At 34.7% G+C, this 20,387-nt stretch overlaps 1 protein-coding gene across 2 annotated transcripts in view; it reads left to right on the top strand.

Moving 5' to 3' along the window:
• USP47 (ubiquitin specific peptidase 47) overlaps positions 1 to 20,387 on the top strand; it is a 108,066-nt gene that overhangs the window by 58,425 nt on the left and 29,254 nt on the right. For both annotated transcript variants that reach the window (XM_015068720.3, XM_015068719.3), the window contains 6 exons: positions 12,979 to 13,074; positions 13,150 to 13,302; positions 15,972 to 16,139; positions 17,933 to 18,064; positions 18,744 to 18,820; positions 19,367 to 19,422. In XM_015068720.3, the coding sequence (XP_014924206.1) occupies positions 12,979 to 13,074; positions 13,150 to 13,302; positions 15,972 to 16,139; positions 17,933 to 18,064; positions 18,744 to 18,820; positions 19,367 to 19,422 (682 nt within the window). The remainder of the gene's footprint in view (positions 1 to 12,978; positions 13,075 to 13,149; positions 13,303 to 15,971; positions 16,140 to 17,932; positions 18,065 to 18,743; positions 18,821 to 19,366; positions 19,423 to 20,387) is intronic.

Below are 20,387 nucleotides of genomic sequence, written 5' to 3'. Positions count from 1 at the left end.
ATGATTGTTTTAAAGTTTTTAATGCAACATTATTTAATTCATAAGTACTTATGGAATCATAAGCATTTCAAGTGTTTAGTATGCACAAATTTATACCATAGGTTCTACCCTGAATTAACAGATGATTTGGACATTCTTAAATATCTGGCTTAGCCACATAACTCATTTGGATGGTGGAGTGGTCCATATTTGTCCAAATATGTAAGCATCACATAAAGAAAAATCTCTTCCACAGACTCTACCCTCATTTTTCTAGGAATTTGTGTGGTTGGACATAGTGGGAACCAGTTTAAAAAGTGGGGACTTCTGCTTTCAGGAAGATGGAGTAGATGTACATTGCCCTATTCCTCCTGCTAAAACAACTGAAAGTCTTGAACATTATATATAAAATAAAACATAAGAAGACTCTGAAAGGTGGAGAAAAGGCATAAAGACTAGGGACCTCAGGACTCAAGGAATGACATGGGGTGAGTTCCCTGGGTTTTCTTTTCGCCTAATATAGTCCAAACTTGGAACTGAAGAAGCTGGCAACCTGGAAATGAACAGGCACAGATTGAAAAGCCTGCTGTCTCCAGCCAAAAGACCAGGAAAGGGACAGCCTAGCAAGGCAGAAAACTTTTAGGCAATAACCATTCTGCTGTAGCCAAACACCACAGAAAGACTGTGGCCCCCATCTTAACTCATGCCAGCCGAGGCTAAGTAGGGAGCCCAGACATCTGTTCTCATGAAGTTGTAACTAGGCTTTCTAGCCCCCTGCCTGGGTAGTTTTCAGAGAAGGCTGAGTAGGTAGGCAGGAGTTTTATCCCTGCCGGGCAGTAACAAACCTTCCCACTACTGTTCTCTTGTTCCCCTGGTTCACTGTCATTAGAGACACACGGGGAGCCTAGCCTTCACTCCTACCTCGTAGTAAAGAGGTGCTTCTTTCTGTCCCTACTGGAATGATGTCAGAAGAGACCTAGTGAAGAGTCAGGATTTTTGCCATTTTTGAACAGTAAAGAGAGTAGCCCCTTCCCACCAATGGTGTCAGTAGAGGCTATCAGGGGAGATGTAATGAGACATGCCTTCCCCTCACAGCCAGAGTGTTATCAGCAGAGGCCGACTGAGCAGTCAGAATCCCAACCCTTGCCCAGCAGTAATGAAGAGCCCCTTCCCACCTCAGGTGTCAGCAGAGGCCATGTGGGAAACTTGGACTTCTTCCACCTGGCAGTAATGAAGCAGAAACCTTTTCTTTCACTGGAGCAGTGTCAAAGGAAGCCAGTAAACCAGAAAATTCAAATAGGGTTTAGAATCTCATAAAACCCAAAATGTTTGGGTTTCATTAAAAAAAAAAAAATCACTCTATATACAAGAACCAGAAGAATCTTACTTTGAATGAAAGTAGAGACAATCAATAGATAAAAACAGCAAAATGACAGATGTTAGAATTATATGACAAATATTTTTAAATAGTTATAGAAATACTTCAGTGGGAGATCCCAAACTTTTTGAAACAAATGAGGAAAATAGGAAATCTCAGGGAAGAAATCACAGATATAAAGAAAAGTGAAAGGGGAATTTAGAACTGAAAAAATGTAATACCAAAGTGAAAAACTTGATGAATAGGCTCAATAGCAGAATGGAAGAGACAGCAGAAAGATTCAGTGAACTTGAAGATAGAACAACAGAAATTGCCCAGTCTAAACAGCAGAGAGAAAAGACTGGAGAACATTTTTAAAAAGGTCCTCACGACCTATGGGACTATAATAAAAGATCAAAGATTTATGTCATTGGAGTCCTGGAAGGAGAGGATAAAGAAGATAGGGCTGGAAAAATACTTGAAGAAATAATGGCTGAAAATTTCCCAAATTTGGCAAAAGGCATAAAGCTATAGATCTGAAGAGCTAAGCAAACTCCCAACAGGATAAATCAGAATCACTCTACATCAAGTCCAATTATAGTCAAACTTCTGGAAACTAAAGACAAATACCTTGAAAGCAGCAATGAGAAAGTTACCTTTTCTTACAGGGTACAAGCGCCCTGATTTCTCATAAGCAAATTTGTCATCAAAAGTTATGGAGACCAGAAGAAAGTGGCACATGTTTTTAAGTGTTGAAAGAAAAGCACTGTCAACTAGAATCTTACAACCACTGAAAATATTCTTTAGGAATGAAGGGGAAATCAAGATCTTGGATGAGGGAACACTAAGGGAATTTGCCACCAGTAGACCTACCTTAAAAAATGGCTAAAGAAAATGCTCTAAACAGAAAGGAAATAATAAAAGGAAGGCGTCTAGGAATGTTAGGAATTAAGAAAGAACATGGTAAGCTAAAAATCTGGGTAAATACAATAGACTTCACTTCTCCTGCGTTTCCTAAATTATGTTCGATGGTTGAGCCAAAACTATAAATTATTTGATGTGGTTCTAAATGTATGTAGAAGAAATATTTAAAACAGTTATATAATAAATGGGAGAGGGTAAAAAGATGTAAAGGTTTCTGTACTTTACTTGCACTGATAAAATGATGACACCAGTAGAATAAGTTATGTGTATATAATACACCTAGAGCAACCACTGAAACACTCCAAAAAACTAGATGAATGAAAATAGAATTAAAAAAACACATACAGGTAATTCACAGTAAAGCAGGAGAAACAAAACAAAACTAAAATAGCAGGCTTAGTTAGACCATTTATATACCAATTAAAGGGTAGAGATTCACATACCAGATTTAAAAACATGACCCAATTGTATGCTTGCTACAAAAAACTCCCTTCAAATCTATTAGTATAGACAGGCTGAAATGTAAAAATATGGAAAAATGTTATATAAATATTGAGAGAAATAGGTATATTAATATCAAATAAAGCAGACTTGAGAGCAAAGAAAATTACTAGAAATAGGGGTATTATTATATAGTGATAAAAGGGTTAGTTCATCAAGAAGACCACAATCCTAAATGTGTATTTACCAAATAACAGAGCTGAAAAATATATGAGAGTGTTGTCCAAAATGAAAGGAGAAATTGACAAGTCTACACTTATAGTTGGAGACTTTAATGCCCCTCTGTCAATAATAGGTAGAACCTCTAGACAGAAAATTCGCAAATAAAGAGCTCAACAACACCATTGACAAACCCCGCATCAGGCTCTGTGCTGACAGCTCAGAGCCTGGAGCCTGCTTCACATTCATATTCTCCCCCGCCCCCTCTGTTAATAATAAACATCTTTTTTAAAAGCTAAAAAAAAAAAAAAAGAAAAAATTAAAATCATTGTGTGTTTTTCAACAATGGCAGAATCAAGTTGGAAATCAATAACAAAAAGATAACTGGTAAGCCACCAAACGTTTGAAAAATACACAATGTGGAGCGCCTGGGTGCCTCAGTCATAAACGTTGACTCTTGATTTTGGCTCAGGTCATGATTTCATGGTTCCATGTCAAGCTTGTGCTAATAGCATGGAGCCTGCTTGGGATTCTCTCCCTCCCCCTCTCTCTGTCCCTCCCGTGCATGCACACTCTCGCTCTCCCTTGCTCTTTCTAAATAAATAAGCTTAAAAAAATAAAAAATACTAACAAAAAAGAAAAATACACAAAACATTTAAATAATATGAGTCAAAGAAGAGGACTTAAGGGAAATTAATAAAAACAACCACAAAAACTTTGAAATGAATGAAAATGAAAATATATCAAATTTTGAGACACAGCTGAAGCAGTACTGAGAGGGAAACTTACAGCATTAAACGCTCACCTTTATTAAAATGGTTATATTAGTAAAAAAGGGGAGACGTTTCAAATCAATAAGCTTCCAGCTAACCTGAAAAAAGAAGAGCAAAAGGAACCCAAAGTGAGCAGAAGGAAGGGCATAATAAAGAAAAGAGCAGAATCAGTGACATTGAAAACAAAAACAAAAAAATCAGTGAAACGCAGAGCTAGTTCTTTGGAAAGATCAATACAGTTGACACACCTGTAGTAAGGGGGGGAGGCAAAAATTTACAGTATTAGGAATGAAATGAATATCACTACCGATCATGCAGATATCAAGAGGATAATAAGGGACTACAACAAATAACTCTGCACACATAAATTGGATAATTTATATGAATCAATTCTTCAAAAGCACAATAATTTTTCCAGTATGAATTAGATAATGTGAATAGCCCCATAATTGTTAAGGTATTAAATTCATAATTAAAAATTTCTCAAAAATTGAGTCTCCCAAGTTGGGATGGTTTCACTGGAGCCTTGTGTCAAACATTTTAGAACAGTGAGCACCAAGTACACAGTCTTCTTCTAAAAACTAGAAACGAAGGGGACCCTTCCCAATTTGTTTTGTGAAGTTACTTTTATCTTGATACTAAACCAAAGACAGTTAAAATTGACCAAGCCAGTACCCTTAATTCCTAAAGATAAGAAAATCCTTACCAAAATATTAGCAGATAGAATTAAGCAATATGTAAAAAGGATTATATGCCATGACCAAGTCGAGTTCATTTCAGGGATTCAGAACTGGTCAGTATTTAAAAATCAGAGTTATCTACCATATTGATAGTCAAAAGAAGAAAATTCACACCATCACATCAATTGACTCAGAAAAAGCACTTGACAAAATTCAGTATTTACTCATGATTAAAAAAGAAAAAAAAACAACTCAAAACTGGGAATAGGGGTAATTTTCTCAAATTAGTAAAGAACATATTTAAAAAACCTACAGCTAACATGGTACTTTATAATATAATAATATTTTTGAGAGAGAGGGCGAGTGGGGGAGAGGCAGAGAAAGAGGGAGACAGAGAATCCTAAGCAGGCTCCAGGCACTGTTAGCACAGAGCCCAATGCAGGGCTCGAAGTCTTGAACCGTGAGATCATAATCTGAGCTGAAACCGAGTTGGATGCTTAACTGAGTGAGCCATCCAGGTGCCCCAACATTTTTTTTTTTAAAGTTCATTTATTTATTTAAAGAGAAAGAGACAGTGCAAGTGGGGGAGGAATAGAGAAAGGGAGATAGAACCCCAAGCAAGCTCCGTGCTGCCAGGGCAGAGCGCGATGCAGAGCTCAAACTCATGAAACTATGAGATCATGATCTGAGCCAAAACCAAGAGTTGGATGCTTAACCAACTGAACCACCCAGGTGCCCCTAGAATGTGAAGGTTGTTTCTAAGCAAAGATGTCTGTCTGCTCTCACCACTCCTACTCATTATAGTCCTGGGAGTCCTAGCCAGCACAATAAGGCAAGAAGAGGAAATAAAATGCATTCCAATTAAAGGAAGAAATAAAATTACCCCCACCCCCATTTAGGTAACATGATTTTTTTTTAATGTAGAACAGTCCTCAGGCATCTAAAAAAAGAAAAAAACAACCCCCCAAAAAACCCTGTAGAACTAGTAAGTGAGCTTAGCAAGATAGCAGGGTATGAGATAAACATACAAAAATCAGTTGTATTTCAATATAACTAGCAAATAACATGTGCAAAGTGGAATTTAAAGTACAATACCATTTACAAATGTGGAAAAAGAATACCTTACATGTAAATCCAACAAAATATGTACAGGACCTATGTATAAGAAAGTATTAACTCTGAAAAGAATATTAAAAAAATTTTTTTTAACGTTTTTTTTATTTATTTTTGAGACAGAGAGAGACAGAGCATGAACGGGGGAGGGGTCAGAGAGAGGGAGACACAGAATCCGAAACAGGCTCCAGGCTCTGAGCTGTCAGCACAGAGCCTGACACGGGGCTCGAACTCACAGACCGCGAGATCATGACCTGAGCCGAAGTCGGCCGCTTAACCGACTGAGCCACCCAGGCACCCCTGAAAAGAATATTTTAAAAAATGGAAAGACATACTGTTCTCACCAATTAGAAGATTCAACATAGTAAAAATGTCAGCTTTCCCCAAGATTATAGTTTAATTAGTCTTTCTTCTCAAAATCTGGCAAGATTTTTTTGATGATCTAGACAAGCTTATTCTAAAATTTATGTAGAAGGCAAAGAAATAAGCTACACATGGTAAGAGAATTTGGGGAAAAGAAGAATAGCGGGGAGAAATCATTCTACCTGATAAAACTTATTATAGAGCTACAGTAATCAAGACTGGTATTGGTGGAAGGATAGACAAATAGATCAGTGGAACAAAACAGAAAACCCAGATGTACATTTGCACAAGTATGTCCCAACTGATTTTTAAGAAAGACACAAAAGTGATTCAGTGGAGGAAGGATGGTCTTCCACTTCCACTTCAAATGATGATAAAACAATTGCATATCCCTATGCACAAAAATGGACCTCTACTTAAACTTTATACCTTGTACAAAAATGTCCTCAAAATGGATCATAGATTTAAATTTAAAATATAAAGTATAAATTTTATTTAAAAAATATAGGAAAAATATCTTCCAGTTCTAGAGTTAAACAAGTTCTTAGATTTGATACCAAAAGTACGGTCCACAAAGGGAGAAATTGAAAAGTTGGATCTCATCAAAATTAAACATTTACTCTTTGAAAGCCCATGTGAATGAAGAGGATAAAAGGAAGAGCTACAGACTGGGAGAACTTCTCTGCAAACCACGTATCTGACAAGGGACTAATATCTAGAATATGTAAAGAAACCTCAAAATAGTAAAAGTAGTAACCTCAATAGTAAAAAAAAAAAAATCCATTTAGACAGTTGGCAAAAGACATAAACAACATTTCATCAAACAGGATATACAGATGTCAAATACAGGAAAAGTCCACTGTCACTAAGGGAACTGCAAATTCAAGCCACAGTGATGATAATCCTTTACCTGCAGAATGGCTAAAATAAAAAATAATGACAGCACAGAAAGCTGGTCACAATGTGATGAAAATGGATCACTCATACATTCTTGATGGGAATATGAAATATTAAAGGGAGTTTTTTTATAAAACTAAACATACAATTACCATAAACCCCAGCAATTATACTCTTGGTAACTTATAGAATGAAAATTTGTGTAAGTTTATGTTCACATAAAAACCTGTGTACAAATGCCCATAGCATCTTTATTTTAATATCCACAAAATGGAATTCGCCCAGAAGTCCTTCATCTAGTGAATGGTTTAACAAACTGTGGTACATACAAACCATAGAATACTACTCAGCAACAAAAAGGAACAAACTATTGATACATACTAAAATTGGAATGAATCTCTAGGGAATTTTTATGCTGCGTGAAAACTAGTCCCAAAAGGTTACATGTGATATGATTCCATTTATATACATTTTTGGTAGAATTTTAGGATTTGGGGCAGATTAATCATTGCCAAAACTTATAGATGTGGTAGGGCCAGGGGAAGGACAGGAAGGTGGTTACTTAAAAGGGCAACATGAGGGATCCTTGTGGTTTAGAAACTGTGTTCAGTCTCTTGACTGTGGTGGTGGATATGTGAACCTTCACAGGCGATCAGATTGTATAGAACTTAATACACACACATACACAGACAAATGAGTATACTAAAACTGGGAAAACCTGAATAATATAATGTAGATTGATCAATGTCAATATCCTGATTGTGTATTATACTATAGTTTTGCAAAAAAAAAAAAAAAAAAGTTACTACTGGACGGAACTGGAGTAGAAAGGACTCTGTATTATTTGTTTTGTTTTGTTTAAACGTTTATTTATTTTTGGGAGAGAGAAACAGCGTGTGAGCAGGGGAGGGGCAGAGAGCGAGGGAGACGCAGAATCCGAAGCAGGCTCCAGGCTCTGTGCTGACAGCTTAGAGGGGCTCGAACTCAATAACCATGAGATCATGACCTGAGCTGACGTTGGACGCTTAACTGAGCCAGCCAGGTGCCTCTGTATTATTTCTTATAATTGTCAACTACAATTATCTCAAAAATTGCAGTTAGAAAAAGTGGATGGCTTAGGATAAAGTTCTTTTCCTAATTAAAAAAAAACAACACAAAAAAACCAAAGTATATGTTCTGGAAAGATAGATAGTTGGATATATTTGTAAGGAAGACATATTACTGTATATCAGTAGCACAGAATTAGTACATTAAAATTGGTTAGGAAGTTACCAGTGGTAGTTCTGATTTATGTTTGATCTGAAAAATAAAGTATCTTATTTTAGTACCCATTTCTGTATTCAAAATAAAATAGACATTTCATGATAAAAAAAATTGTAAAAAGAAAAAAAAGAATTCATAGGCAATGCCATTCCTTGGATATATATTATAATTGCACTGTGCCTAGATTTTCTGCTTTAACTATAAAATTGTAGTAACCAGTATTTTTTTATATGAAGAACTAATGAATGATGTAAGAATTCTCTATGTTCTATTCTGAACTCTGAAAATTACAGTCTATAAAATGTATAAATTACATTTTGTATAATAGGAGTAAACTAGAAAAAAACTATTATCTTCACTCTGGAATGATGATAAACAATCATGGTCAACCCAAAGCTCACATGATATGTGAGTAATTTAACATACTCAAGAGGACAGCTGATGATAAGCAGAGCAAAAATTTTTGTGTGTATTAATAATGGTGCAGTATAGTATTTTATCCCATTTTTGTAATCCATAGTTTATCTTTTAATATGTAACACATAGTTTAGTATGATTTTTAGTTATGCATCACATTAAATGAAGATAAATGTATATGACCACATTTACATAATATATTTGTTGAAGGCATAGATGAATTGAAACTAATTTTTATGACTGACTAATCTTGTTTATAATTATCCTGGAGCCAACTTGTTAAATAGTGAATTAGGAAGCTACAGAAAATTATTATAATATAGCTTGAACTGGTTTCCGAGTCTGGAAGATAATGATGGCCATGTGAATCTGTATATATCTATACATTTTCCCAGAAAACCTAGACAAAAAGGAACACAAATGAAATGTGGATAACCTATAACTTCTTCATTACGGGGACAGAATACCATAAACTTCCAGTTACCTGTAAGTAGCAAAATAATCAAGCTTCTATTGCTGCTATAGGTCTATATATGTGGAGAGGATGGAGTGGAAAGCCTTTGAGACTGTGAAACAGAGAAGGCCTTGAAGGACTTAAACAAAATAAATACAAAAATCACCCTCACAAGGAAAAAGTACAACAGGACATGCCAAAAGAGTTTATAGCACCGGCCACAGGGAAGGAGATCTCGAGGGAGACGTGGCATCCTTGGAGGAATTTTGTCTCTGGGACAGAAGATAGAGAAGTATGATGCCTCTGAGTCAGTGGTGAAGAGAAAACCAGAAGAAAGAGAAAAAGTGTGTCCTGTAGAATGAAAGACCTCAAGCTCTCCACTCCTGTTACCCATGCATGAAACTACACTAAGTTGACAAAAGTTTGAGGTACTCTCAAACTAAAGAACGCTGCCCACAAAATGACCAGGTGGGTGGGGGCTGGGAATCAAATTTACACAGCACCCTGTTAGAAGAGAACAGAAAATAGGTATAAAAGCATTTTAGCTGATAAAAATCCACTCTGCCAAAAAAAAGCCCCGAGGAAAATAACCACAAAATAACTGTAACACAGTACTCCAGACTAAATTAAATATTCTCAAGCAAAACAAAACCTGGTATCCAAAAATTTAAGGAGAAAAATGAAGAAACAATAGGAAATGCAATATGAATTGATCAAACTCAGGAAAGAAAAGGAAAAGACAAAATTGTTATTAGAAGTGAATAAATTATAAAATGCTCAAGAGGATAGAATGGAATGAAAATCTAAAGAGGGACGTAGAATGAAAATGAGAGAAAGAAAAAAGGATCTCAGAGAAATGAAAGCCTGGCAGAGGGTGTCCAACGTAACTGAGTTTGTGAAGAACGCCACAGGGGAACAAACCTTAGGAACTATTAGCCAAGAAAACTTTCTGGAAATAAGGGAAATTTAAGTCTACCTTTTGAAGGACCTTCCGTGTACTTGGGAAAATTGACCTGGAATGATCAGCTCAGACCATATTTTAGTAAGCTGTTAAACTTTAAGGATAAATTGAGTTGGCATCATACACTGGAAGAGCAGCATACAAATCATGGCAACAGAATAGCAATTTGAAGAAATTCACTGAAACAAAGTACAGACCAAGGATTTGACATCTAGCCAAGGTTTTATTCAATTATGATGGCAGAAATTCCATTCTTGAACATTGAAGAACTTACTGAAATGGTACTATATCCATGAGTTCTTCTTGAGTTTATTAGGGGATAAACTCCATCCAGTGAAGAGATCCCCAGGGAAGCTTCAGCAAAAGGACTATGAGCATTTAATGTGTTTATTTATAGAAGTAAGGACTAAATGGAACAAGGGTGGGGACATAAGTAGAAGTGTAACATATTATATGTAAGACGAAATAAAAAGAATACCACTCAAAAGGGGAAGGGAGAAAATGAGAGAAAGTAGAATGAGATCATAGACTGTTGAATGGGTAACAGACAAAGGATGACACTTAAAACTGGCAAACCGGACCCTAAAAGCTTAAGTAAAGAAAAGGGGAAAAATGGGGATTAAGGGTGCAAACACAAGTATAATAAATGCACTACAACAAAATTACCTTCCTAAATACCAAAAGAAAATGTAAGAAGTAGCAGAACACAGCACATGGAGAAAAGAACACAGTAAATATTACTTAATACAGTAATTAAAACTAGATGAAACAAAACATATCCAATATGAATGGTCTTAAGTCGCCTATTAAAAAGATTTTTAAGTTGGCTCATAAAACATATGAAAATTTGGTTTAAGCAAGAATCCATTAGTGGACGCTAAATCTGGGGCAGAAAGTTTAAGACTCAGGATATTTGCATGGTCTCCAAGTATCTCCTTACATATTACATAATTGCTGCGAGAGGATAAAACAATAACTAGGTAGTGGAAAAGCTGGATAACACTTTGTCCAGTTGATTAAAGTTCCTATCACCAATAGGGAGGTTGGGGACATCATGGTCTGTGACTGTGATACCCTTAGAAGGACACATTATAATTTAGGTGGTAGTCTAGTAAGGAATACAGAACCTGAATCTAATTATAAGGAGCATCAGGCAAACCCAAATTGTAGACATTTTATAAAATAGCCAGCCACCTCTTTCAAAAACCCCATTTATGTCATGAAAGAAAGGCTTTGGAACTGTTCCAGACAAAATGAATCTGAAGAGACAGCTAAATGTAATCTGTGATCCTGGGTTCAATTCTCTACTAGTTGGGGAGAAACACATTATTAGGATTAGGAGGACAATTGACGGAATGGGAATATGGCAAAAGTACTTTATCAATCTTAAATTTTCCTGAGTTTGCTAACTCTATTGTAAGAATATCCTTGCTCTTAAAAAGTCATATAGAATTATTAAGAGGAAAAGCATGATATGTAAAACTCTCAAATTCTTCAGAAAAATACACAATGTGTGTAGGGATGGGAGAATGATAAAGCAAGGGTAGCAAAATACTAAAAGTTGGTGAACTGAGTAAATTACAGACATTTTCAGTTCTTTAAACTTTTCTCTGAGTTTTAACTTCAAAAAACAAATAACAATAAACAAACAAGCAAAAATCAAAAGAAGATAGCTCTAGCTATGAACTATAACCAGAGACCAGTCCACACAGTTCCGTGAAGAAGAATCTGAGTTCCATAATTTTCTCCCCCTACCTTTTTGGTTAAGGTATTGAGTGTTTTACATTTCACTTTCAATTTGGAATGCTTGACTCATTTGATATCAGTCCATGCTAAGCTATATATATGATTTTTCTTAGAGCTTTTTCTGTGTTACATTTTTACAGGATTTGCCTTTTTCGTGCCTAAAATGTGTTTGAAAGAAAAAAAATCATTCTGAATGTGTCCTTTTCTTTGACCTCCAATAAAATGCTTGGTCATGTGGAAAAACACCCACTATTTGGTTCTCCTCCCCCCCCTTCCCCCACCCTGTCACTTCCTTGTGTTCTGAGAACAAAATATGAGATGGATGGGGTTAAAGGCATTTAGAGTATCTTTTCATATTTTTGATCTAATTCCAAAATGAGTTGTACAAAACAATATGTGGATAGTAGTTTTGTAAGTGTTGCCAGCTCTTTCACATTTTGCCAGATCAAGCTTCTTTATTTATCTTTTGAGGAACAACATGTTCTGAATCAAAAGAAAAATATTTGAAGATATTTTGTCCTAATGATAGTTTCTTTAAATAGTAAAGAATTTCTTTATATAGGTAAATATAGTCAGTAGTTCTGATCAGACCATGTGTGAAGAGATCACAACAAACGAAATTTGAGATGATGCAGTCCGATGTTATATGTTGTATTAACTAAAATTTATTTTTTATTGTGAAAAATCGGTGATTAAAAATTAAAAATTTTATGCCCACTGATTCTTCACCAATGTTTATACTAAGTTTCTTGCTTCTGTCTTAAGGCTGTATGGAGAGAAGAGAATCACGTGGTTCCTCTAGGTGAACAGTCCAGGAGCTCTCCTACATTTTCAAGTGGAGCAGTATCTGACATGCAGGGAGAAAGTTGTCTGGTGTTTTTCAGTCTTTAGTTCAGTGGTGAATTACTGAATGATGCTAACTGTAGTGATAAATGATGGTTATTAGGTTTTTTTAATGCAGGGATAGTGTGAATTCTTCAGAGTTCTCTGTTATTTACTGTACAGTTTTGAATGTTTCCTTTTACAAGAAGATTGCAGTGATGTATGTAACTGCTTTTCTTCTGGAACTTTTAATCTAAAGATAGGATTTTTATTAGGTTATTTAGCCAAATTCCACAATGTAAAGTCAGCAAAAATTAGGTGGAAATGACTAACTGTGATGTACAGTACTAGGAAACAGATTTCATGCAGAATTAAAGCAATTATTTTGTCACTCAGTTTTTATAATGATATTGCTGTTGATCGTTTTTTTCCTTTTTGCATATTGAGTTCCTAATTTTCTAGCCATCTTCTAAGAATTTTGGTAATTGCAAAGTTTTTATATTCAGGGCTTTAACATTATAATGTTTTTAAGTAATTATAAAACAGTCATTTTTTTTTCTTCTTACTAGGAAGAAGCATTGCATGCATTTATTCAGCCAGAGATCCTGGATGGCCCAAATCAATATTTTTGTGAACGTTGTAAGAAGAAGTGTGATGCACGAAAGGTAGATGCCATGTAGAAATTAATACTAGATTACCTGAGTTTATATTCAATATTCAATAGGTCCCTTTTCTTTTAGGGTCTTCGGTTTTTGCATTTCCCTTACCTGCTGACCTTACAGTTGAAAAGGTTTGATTTTGATTATACAACCATGCACAGGATTAAGTTGAATGATCGGATGACGTTTCCTGAGGAGCTAGATATGAGTACATTTATTGATGTTGAAGATGAGGTAAAATATTTATTATACCTATTTGTTAAAAGATAGTAATCCATTTTGGTTGGTCATGTGTTTAATTAAAAGAGCTATTTGAGGAAACCAATTTGACAATAAACTTCATATATTGAAAAAAAAAAAAAGAGTCACTTGGGGTAACAACACTGGTGTTGTTTAAACTCTTCTTGATAGAAGGTTTTCCTTTCTCTCCATATTTTGTAATGGCAAGTTATATAAAAAGATCTAAATTTGTATAAGCTTTTTTTTCTCACCATAAATTATATTTCACATAATCTTGTTTGATCAGAATAACTCATAATATTCTTTGAAAAGACAAAAAGGATCCCAAACTCTGGAATTACTTCTTTAATTTGAGCGATAATCTTATGTTTCATAACTTTCTTAGCGAAAGAAACCAATCTAGAGGTGGGCTGCACTGTGTTTCTGGCACATAATAAACACAACAAATATGTAAGTAAAATGAGCAAATTGGGTAGTATGGCCTTAATATCTTATATTTGTCTTAGTGTCATTTTCAAGGATTAAGGTTTCTGGGTTATTCTCAGCTAAAGTTTGCCACCTCTTAAATAGGCTAGGTTAGAAAGCTAGAAAATAAAGGTATTTTGTCTGTTTTCCTTTTTTAATTAGTTTTTTTTTTTGTAGTCAAAACTTTATTTAAATAGTTTGAAGAGTGTAACTTGGAAGGGCACAGGTAATGCTTATCAGTTTCTTCTACTCACTGACCCCTGCAAATCTCTGATTCCCCTAACCTTATTCAGTAAAAGATTCTTAGTATCCTAATTTATTCTTTGGAAACTTCTGATTTCATTATGGGAAATATTTACAATCACTTGAGTTCTTAGAAAGTGATAAATCTTTATTTTTTTCAAAATTACCGTGATTCATTTTTTTCTGATTGGAACTTACCACTCTAGTTATAAAAATACCATTTCCCAAGAGCTGAAAAGTGATTTTAAACATTCATGAAGTTTCAGTTAATGCTGTTAAGTATTAAGTGATGATGTGGCATAGAAGAACAACTTTTCTGAGCCTTACTTTGTAAAGTAAGGACAATATTTACTCTTTATAGCTTTCATGAAAAGAGTGCTTTAGATAAAGTAGATGTTCATTGAATGGTACCTATGACCAGGTACTTCTGAAAAGTTTAATTCAAAATAGTATTTCAAACACTTGTACTTAAGCTAGGAAATCTTTCCAAGGTATACCAAAGTAAACAACCTCTTTACAGGAGTCTTCACAGAGATTAGTATTGGATCAGTTTTCTGTATATACCTACTATATTCTTGTAAAAGGAAATCTTTTACAAATAAAGAAAACCTAGATCTAGTTTGACAGGAACTTTTAGGAGGTTCCAGGTCCATATCTTGGGAGAAGAGATGTTCTGGCCTAAAGGAGTGTCAGGAATGATCTCCAGACTCAGTGCAGAGTTCTAGAGTTGGTTTTCACTTAAACTTTACTTTCTCGAGGGATGAAGACTGTATGTTATATGCAGTTCCCACAACAAAGTTCTTGACAAAAAGTTGGTGCTTATTATTATGTATTGCCTGGTTAATTTAGGAACTCCTGTATAACATATCAAGAGGCTACATCTTATAGAAGAATTCTCAAACTATTTAAACAGAAACATTTTTAGATATGTATATAAAATATTTAAGGAAAAGGGGCCAAGGAGTTGTTTGGGGATTTCTAAGAAGTAGATTCCTTCAAATTAAATTTGCATGAAAAGGATTTAAAAATCATAAAAGCATGAAAAAGTGTGATTTTTGTTGTTGTTACATTTCTCTCTCCTATATGCTAGAATGTAAGATTCTTGAGGATAGATTCAGTGTTGTTTTTCTTTCTAATGGTGTCTAATGCCTAACACAAAGATAAATAAAATTGAACCTTTTGTTCAAGAAAAGAGATGATATTCTTTTGGGATTTGAGAACAAAAGCTCATTTTGGCATTTAGGTTCACAGCTTTTACAGATTTTGGTGAAAGAAATGGTAATTTACGTTATTACTTTGCAACTATAAACATAAATGGGGTTTAATTAGAATTTTGAATCACTGATTCATTGTATTTGAATTTTAAGGACATTAATAGAAATGTTTTTAAAATACACGTTTCTTAAAATTTAGTGATTCATCACTTACATATAACACCCAGTGCTCATCATAACAAGTGCTCTCCTTAATACCCATCACCCATTCAGCCCATCCCCAACCACCTCCCTCACATCAACTCTCAGACACTTAACCGACTAAGAGCCACCCAGGCACCCCTAGATTTCATTCTTTTTGATGGCTGAGTAATATTCCAGTGTGTGTGTGTGTGTGTGTGTGTGTGTGTGTGTATCACACATATATGATATATGTGTATGATACATATGATATATATATATATCATATGATATATATGTATCACATTTTTATATGTATATATCTCACATCTTTACCCATTAATCAGTCGATGGACATTTGGGCCCTAAAATACACTTTTTTTGGTTTAATTTTATTTAAGGACTCACTCTCTAAGATAAGATAAATTTGCTTAAAATAGATATTTTTATTAATAACATCTGAAGTTATGTGAAAAAGTTAGCATGTAGAGAAAAGGCTTTACTGAGTATATGTTTTTTTTTATTTAACTTGTAATTGTAAGATAATTATGTTTTATTAAGAAATCCCCTCAGACCGAAAGTTGCACTGACAGTGGGGCAGAAAATGAAGGCAGTTGTCACAGCGATCAGATGAGCAATGATTTTTCGAATGATGATGGTGTTGATGAAGGGATCTGCCTTGAAAGTAATAGTGGAACTGAAAAAATTTCAAAACCTGGACTTGAAAAGGTACCTTTTATAGTTTGTGGGTTTTAGTTGAGAGAATAAAATAATCTCTGAGCTGTTATATAATTCTCTAACTGTTGTGACCAATAAATTCTCCTTAGGAGAAGTAATATTTGAAAAGTAAGACTTTTTTAAAGCTGTTTTGTTTTTTTTTAATGTACATATGTGATCATAATTAAACTTTAGGAAAAAACTGCTTACAGGCAAGAGCATGAATTTTTGGAGGCTGATCTGTAGCTGGGGGGTGGTATGGAAAAGGAGATCACTTCTGCCTTAAAAGTTACACCACGCCTCTAAATCTTTATATAAGAGTTTTCTCATACAGCAAAATGAAAGTTATTTGGCTACATCCATTCATTTTAAGATTCTGGCTCTGGAACTCCTTATGAAATAGTTAATAATAGAACTGATCTTTCTGAGGTAGGAGAAGGCCAAAGGCTTCAGCCTCTCTTGCCTCCCTATCACAGCCCTTAAGGCACTTAAAAAAAAAAAATGATACAGTTCAATGGATTATAATTTGACAACTACAAGATTTGATAATCTCTGTTATAGAATCTTTTATGTCATGGTGTCAGTGATTTTTAAAATGTTATCAAACCATTTCTTTCATATTCATATAATCTGCTTTATTGAGGGGAGAATTATAGGTCAGATGTCTTGAGCATGTATAAATTATGAATCAATAGCCTAAAGACTGCAGTAGTTCAAGTCTTGCAAAGTCATATTAAATACAGGGTTCTTAAGGCAGTATTTAAGAATAGAATTTCTCTTGCATTATTCCAACCACCATCATCATTTACCTTTTAAAATTATCTATTTCAGGGCAGATAGATGATCATGAGTTGCTATGTAATGAATAATGTAACAGATATGTTATAACTTAGTGTAAAGAACACTGCATTCAAGCAAGGGTTGGCAAACTGTGGCTCAAAGTCTAAATCTAATTCTCTGCCTATTTTTCTACATAAACAGTTACATCTGTCTTTTTTTTTTCCCCCTTGTCTTACTGCTGTAAGTAGGATTTCTTACAGTGTTGAATAGGAGTGGTGAGATAGGGCGTTCTTGCCTTATTCTCAACTCAGGAGGAAGGTGTTCAGTTTTAAGTATGATGTTGGTTCTAGGGTTTTTGTAGATGTGCTTCATTAAGCTGAGGAGGTTTCCCTCATCCTAGTTTCTTAAGAATTTTTATCATGAATGAGTTTTGGATTTCATGAAATGCTTTTTCTGAGTCAGTTGATATATAGGATCACATGATTTTTCTAATTTAGCCTGTATTACAATAGATTGATCTTCTGGCATTGAACCATCTTTGCATACTTGAGAAATGTCAAATCAGCAGATCACTGTATCACAGATATTACATAAATACATTAGAAGATGTTCCAAATCATTTTATTGCTCAGCTCTTTTGCAAAGGAAATGGAATAATCTTGTTTGAATAAAAACATTATTTGTGATTTCTTGATCTTGACTGTGCATACCAGAATAGTCTTCTAATTAGAAACTGCTTCTAAAATTTCAGATTATTATTTTACTTTTACAAAAAAACATATTTCAGATATGCATAGTTACAGAGGTTATAACATAATTAAAACGTGAAGGAATGCACTGAATGGAACTCTGATGTATAAAATTATGTGATGACTTTACCATTTTAATTATCTTGGAATTGTGCCTACAATAAATATCTAGGACAGCTAACATATTATTTTACTCTGTACTAATAGAGAATAGGAAATGCACAAATAAGGGAAATTCTTTCTCTTCTCTGAGATACTTTTGTTTTTTCCTCTTAGAATTCCTTGATCTATGAGCTCTTCTCCGTTATGGTTCATTCAGGGAGTGCTGCTGGTGGTCATTATTATGCTTGTATAAAGTCATTCAGTGATGAACAGTGGTACAGCTTCAATGATCAACATGTCAGCAGGGTAAGGAGGGTTTTTTATTTTTAATTTATTTATTTATTTTAAGAGAGAGAGAGCGAGAACATATGTGTGTGCATGCTAGCCAGAGGGGCAGAGAGAGGGAATCCCAGGCACTATCAGTGCAGAGCCTAACATGGGGCTCGATCTCACGAACCGTGAGATCATGACCTGAGCTGAAATCAAGAGTCAGACGCTTCACCTCCTGAGCCACTCAGGCACCCCAAGGAGGGTTTTTTTAAGATTATTCTGAAAGACAGGAGTAGAGCTATTTCTAATCAACAGTAGGGGTTTATTAAAAATGGGAGACTTAGTTTGTCCAGTGAAGCATTTTAAAACACATGCCAAATCAGTCTTTTGTTTTTGCTTTGAGTAAATTTTCTAGTTTATCATTGTTACTGATTTTGTTCTGTTCTGTTTTGTTTTGTTTGGGTCTTGCTAAGTGTTTCCAAAGGCAGACTCCCTTTTTTTTTTTTTTTTTTTTTTATCTTGAGCCCTCATGTGGGCTACCTGTTGAGCACTAGAACTAATTGGCTGGTAGCAGCCAGTGATTCTGATCAAATTTTGTGAATTGGTAGTTGTACGGTACATTTTAACTCTGAGATGAAAATTGGCTTACTTGTTGACATAAAGGTAATGATGTTATAGATTTTAGAAGAAGGTAAACACTGTAACAACTTTTTAGATAACACAAGAGGACATTAAGAAAACACATGGTGGATCTTCAGGAAGCCGAGGATATTACTCAAGTGCTTTTGCAAGGTAAATAACTTCCTAATTTGTACTGTTTATAAATTAGACTTAATTATAGCTCCTCAGCATTTTTTTGCCATTAAAGAAATTTAACCCAGGGGTCAGCAAACTATAACCCACAGACCAAACCCTGCCTGCCTCTAGTTTTTGGAAATAAAGTTTTATTGGAATGTCACTATACTCCTTTGTTGAAGTATTGTGTGTTGATCTTTTCCCTTTAACAACAGAGTTAAAATAACTTCAATATGGCCAAGAAAAAAACTGGCTGACTCCTGACTTAACTGTAGTAGTGGTTCTAGGACACAGGTTTTTTGAAGACTTAACTGTGTAACCAAGAGGAGATGTGGAATCTTCTCATAAACCTGTCAGGAAAAGCAAAGTAGAGTCTCCTTTTTTTTTTCCTAGAATGTTTTAAGTTTGAACCTATCATCGAACACTTAACATGGTTTTCTAATTCTTTGAAACAAGAAAAACTATTAAAATATTTGATGCTGGGAAATGGAATCTTTACAATCTACTTTTTGTTGACATTAATCTTTTTTATATTTCTACTAGCTCCACAAATGCTTATATGCTGATATATAGACTGAAGGATCCAGCACGAAATGCAAGTATGTTAGCATGTAGTTATTTGATTTTAATCTGTACTAATTTCTTTTATAAGTTTGGCAAACCCAGATAACTACTTTTAAATGATTGTTTTTTGTGCCTAGAAAAATTAATTATAAAGATTGTTATGAGATAATACCAAGTGGTGAAAACACTTGGAAAAAGTTGAACTATTTTTTAATACACTAAGAGATAAAACTTACTCTACATTAAAAAAGGGGGGTATTTATTTTCAGTTAGATAGTTGCTCAGTGATGATAAATCCCAGATCTGTGTAGCAGCCCTGACTCGCCATCTAGGTGGCCTAGAGCAAGTTTTTTAGCTTTTCTAAATCTTACTTTCCACGTCTGTAAAATGGGGATAATCATAGTATTTTATAGGATTATAATGAAAAATTAAACAACATTTTTTAGCATTTAGCATCATGTCTACTAGTACATACAATAACTCGTATTTATTTTTTTTAATTTTTTTTTTTCAACGTTTTTTATTTTTGGGACAGAGAGAGACAGAGCATGAACGGGGGAGGGGCAGAGAGAGAGGGAGACACAGAATCGGAAACAGGCTCCAGGCTCCGAGCCATCAGCCCAGAGCCTGACGCGGGGCTCGAACTCACGGACCGCGAGATCGTGACCTGGCTGAAGTCGGACGCTTAACCGACTGCGCCACCCAGGCGCCCCAATAACTCGTATTTAGCTGTGACTGCTTTTTTTGGTATAAGCCTTTGGAGTATTTTATTATCAAAATGCTTTGAATGGGGACCCTTAAAAAAGTCAACTTCTGACTTACCACTCTACAAAGTTCCTGAGAGCTAAAGTTAAATATCTTTGTTTATTTGCTTAAAAAGCAAATAAAGTTTTATGAGTCTAGTATGCATCCTTTATTACGTTTTTTTTTTAATTTTTTTTTTAATGTTTATTTATTTTTGAGACAGAGAGAGACACAGCATGAGCAGGGAAGGGGCAGA

The sequence above is a fragment of the Acinonyx jubatus genome, chromosome D1 (assembly GCF_027475565.1).
Source record: "Acinonyx jubatus isolate Ajub_Pintada_27869175 chromosome D1, VMU_Ajub_asm_v1.0, whole genome shotgun sequence".
In the NCBI taxonomy this organism is placed as follows: domain Eukaryota; kingdom Metazoa; phylum Chordata; class Mammalia; order Carnivora; family Felidae; genus Acinonyx; species Acinonyx jubatus.
Note: the sequence above shows the minus strand (reverse complement) of the source record. Positions and strands in the feature narration are given on the sequence as shown.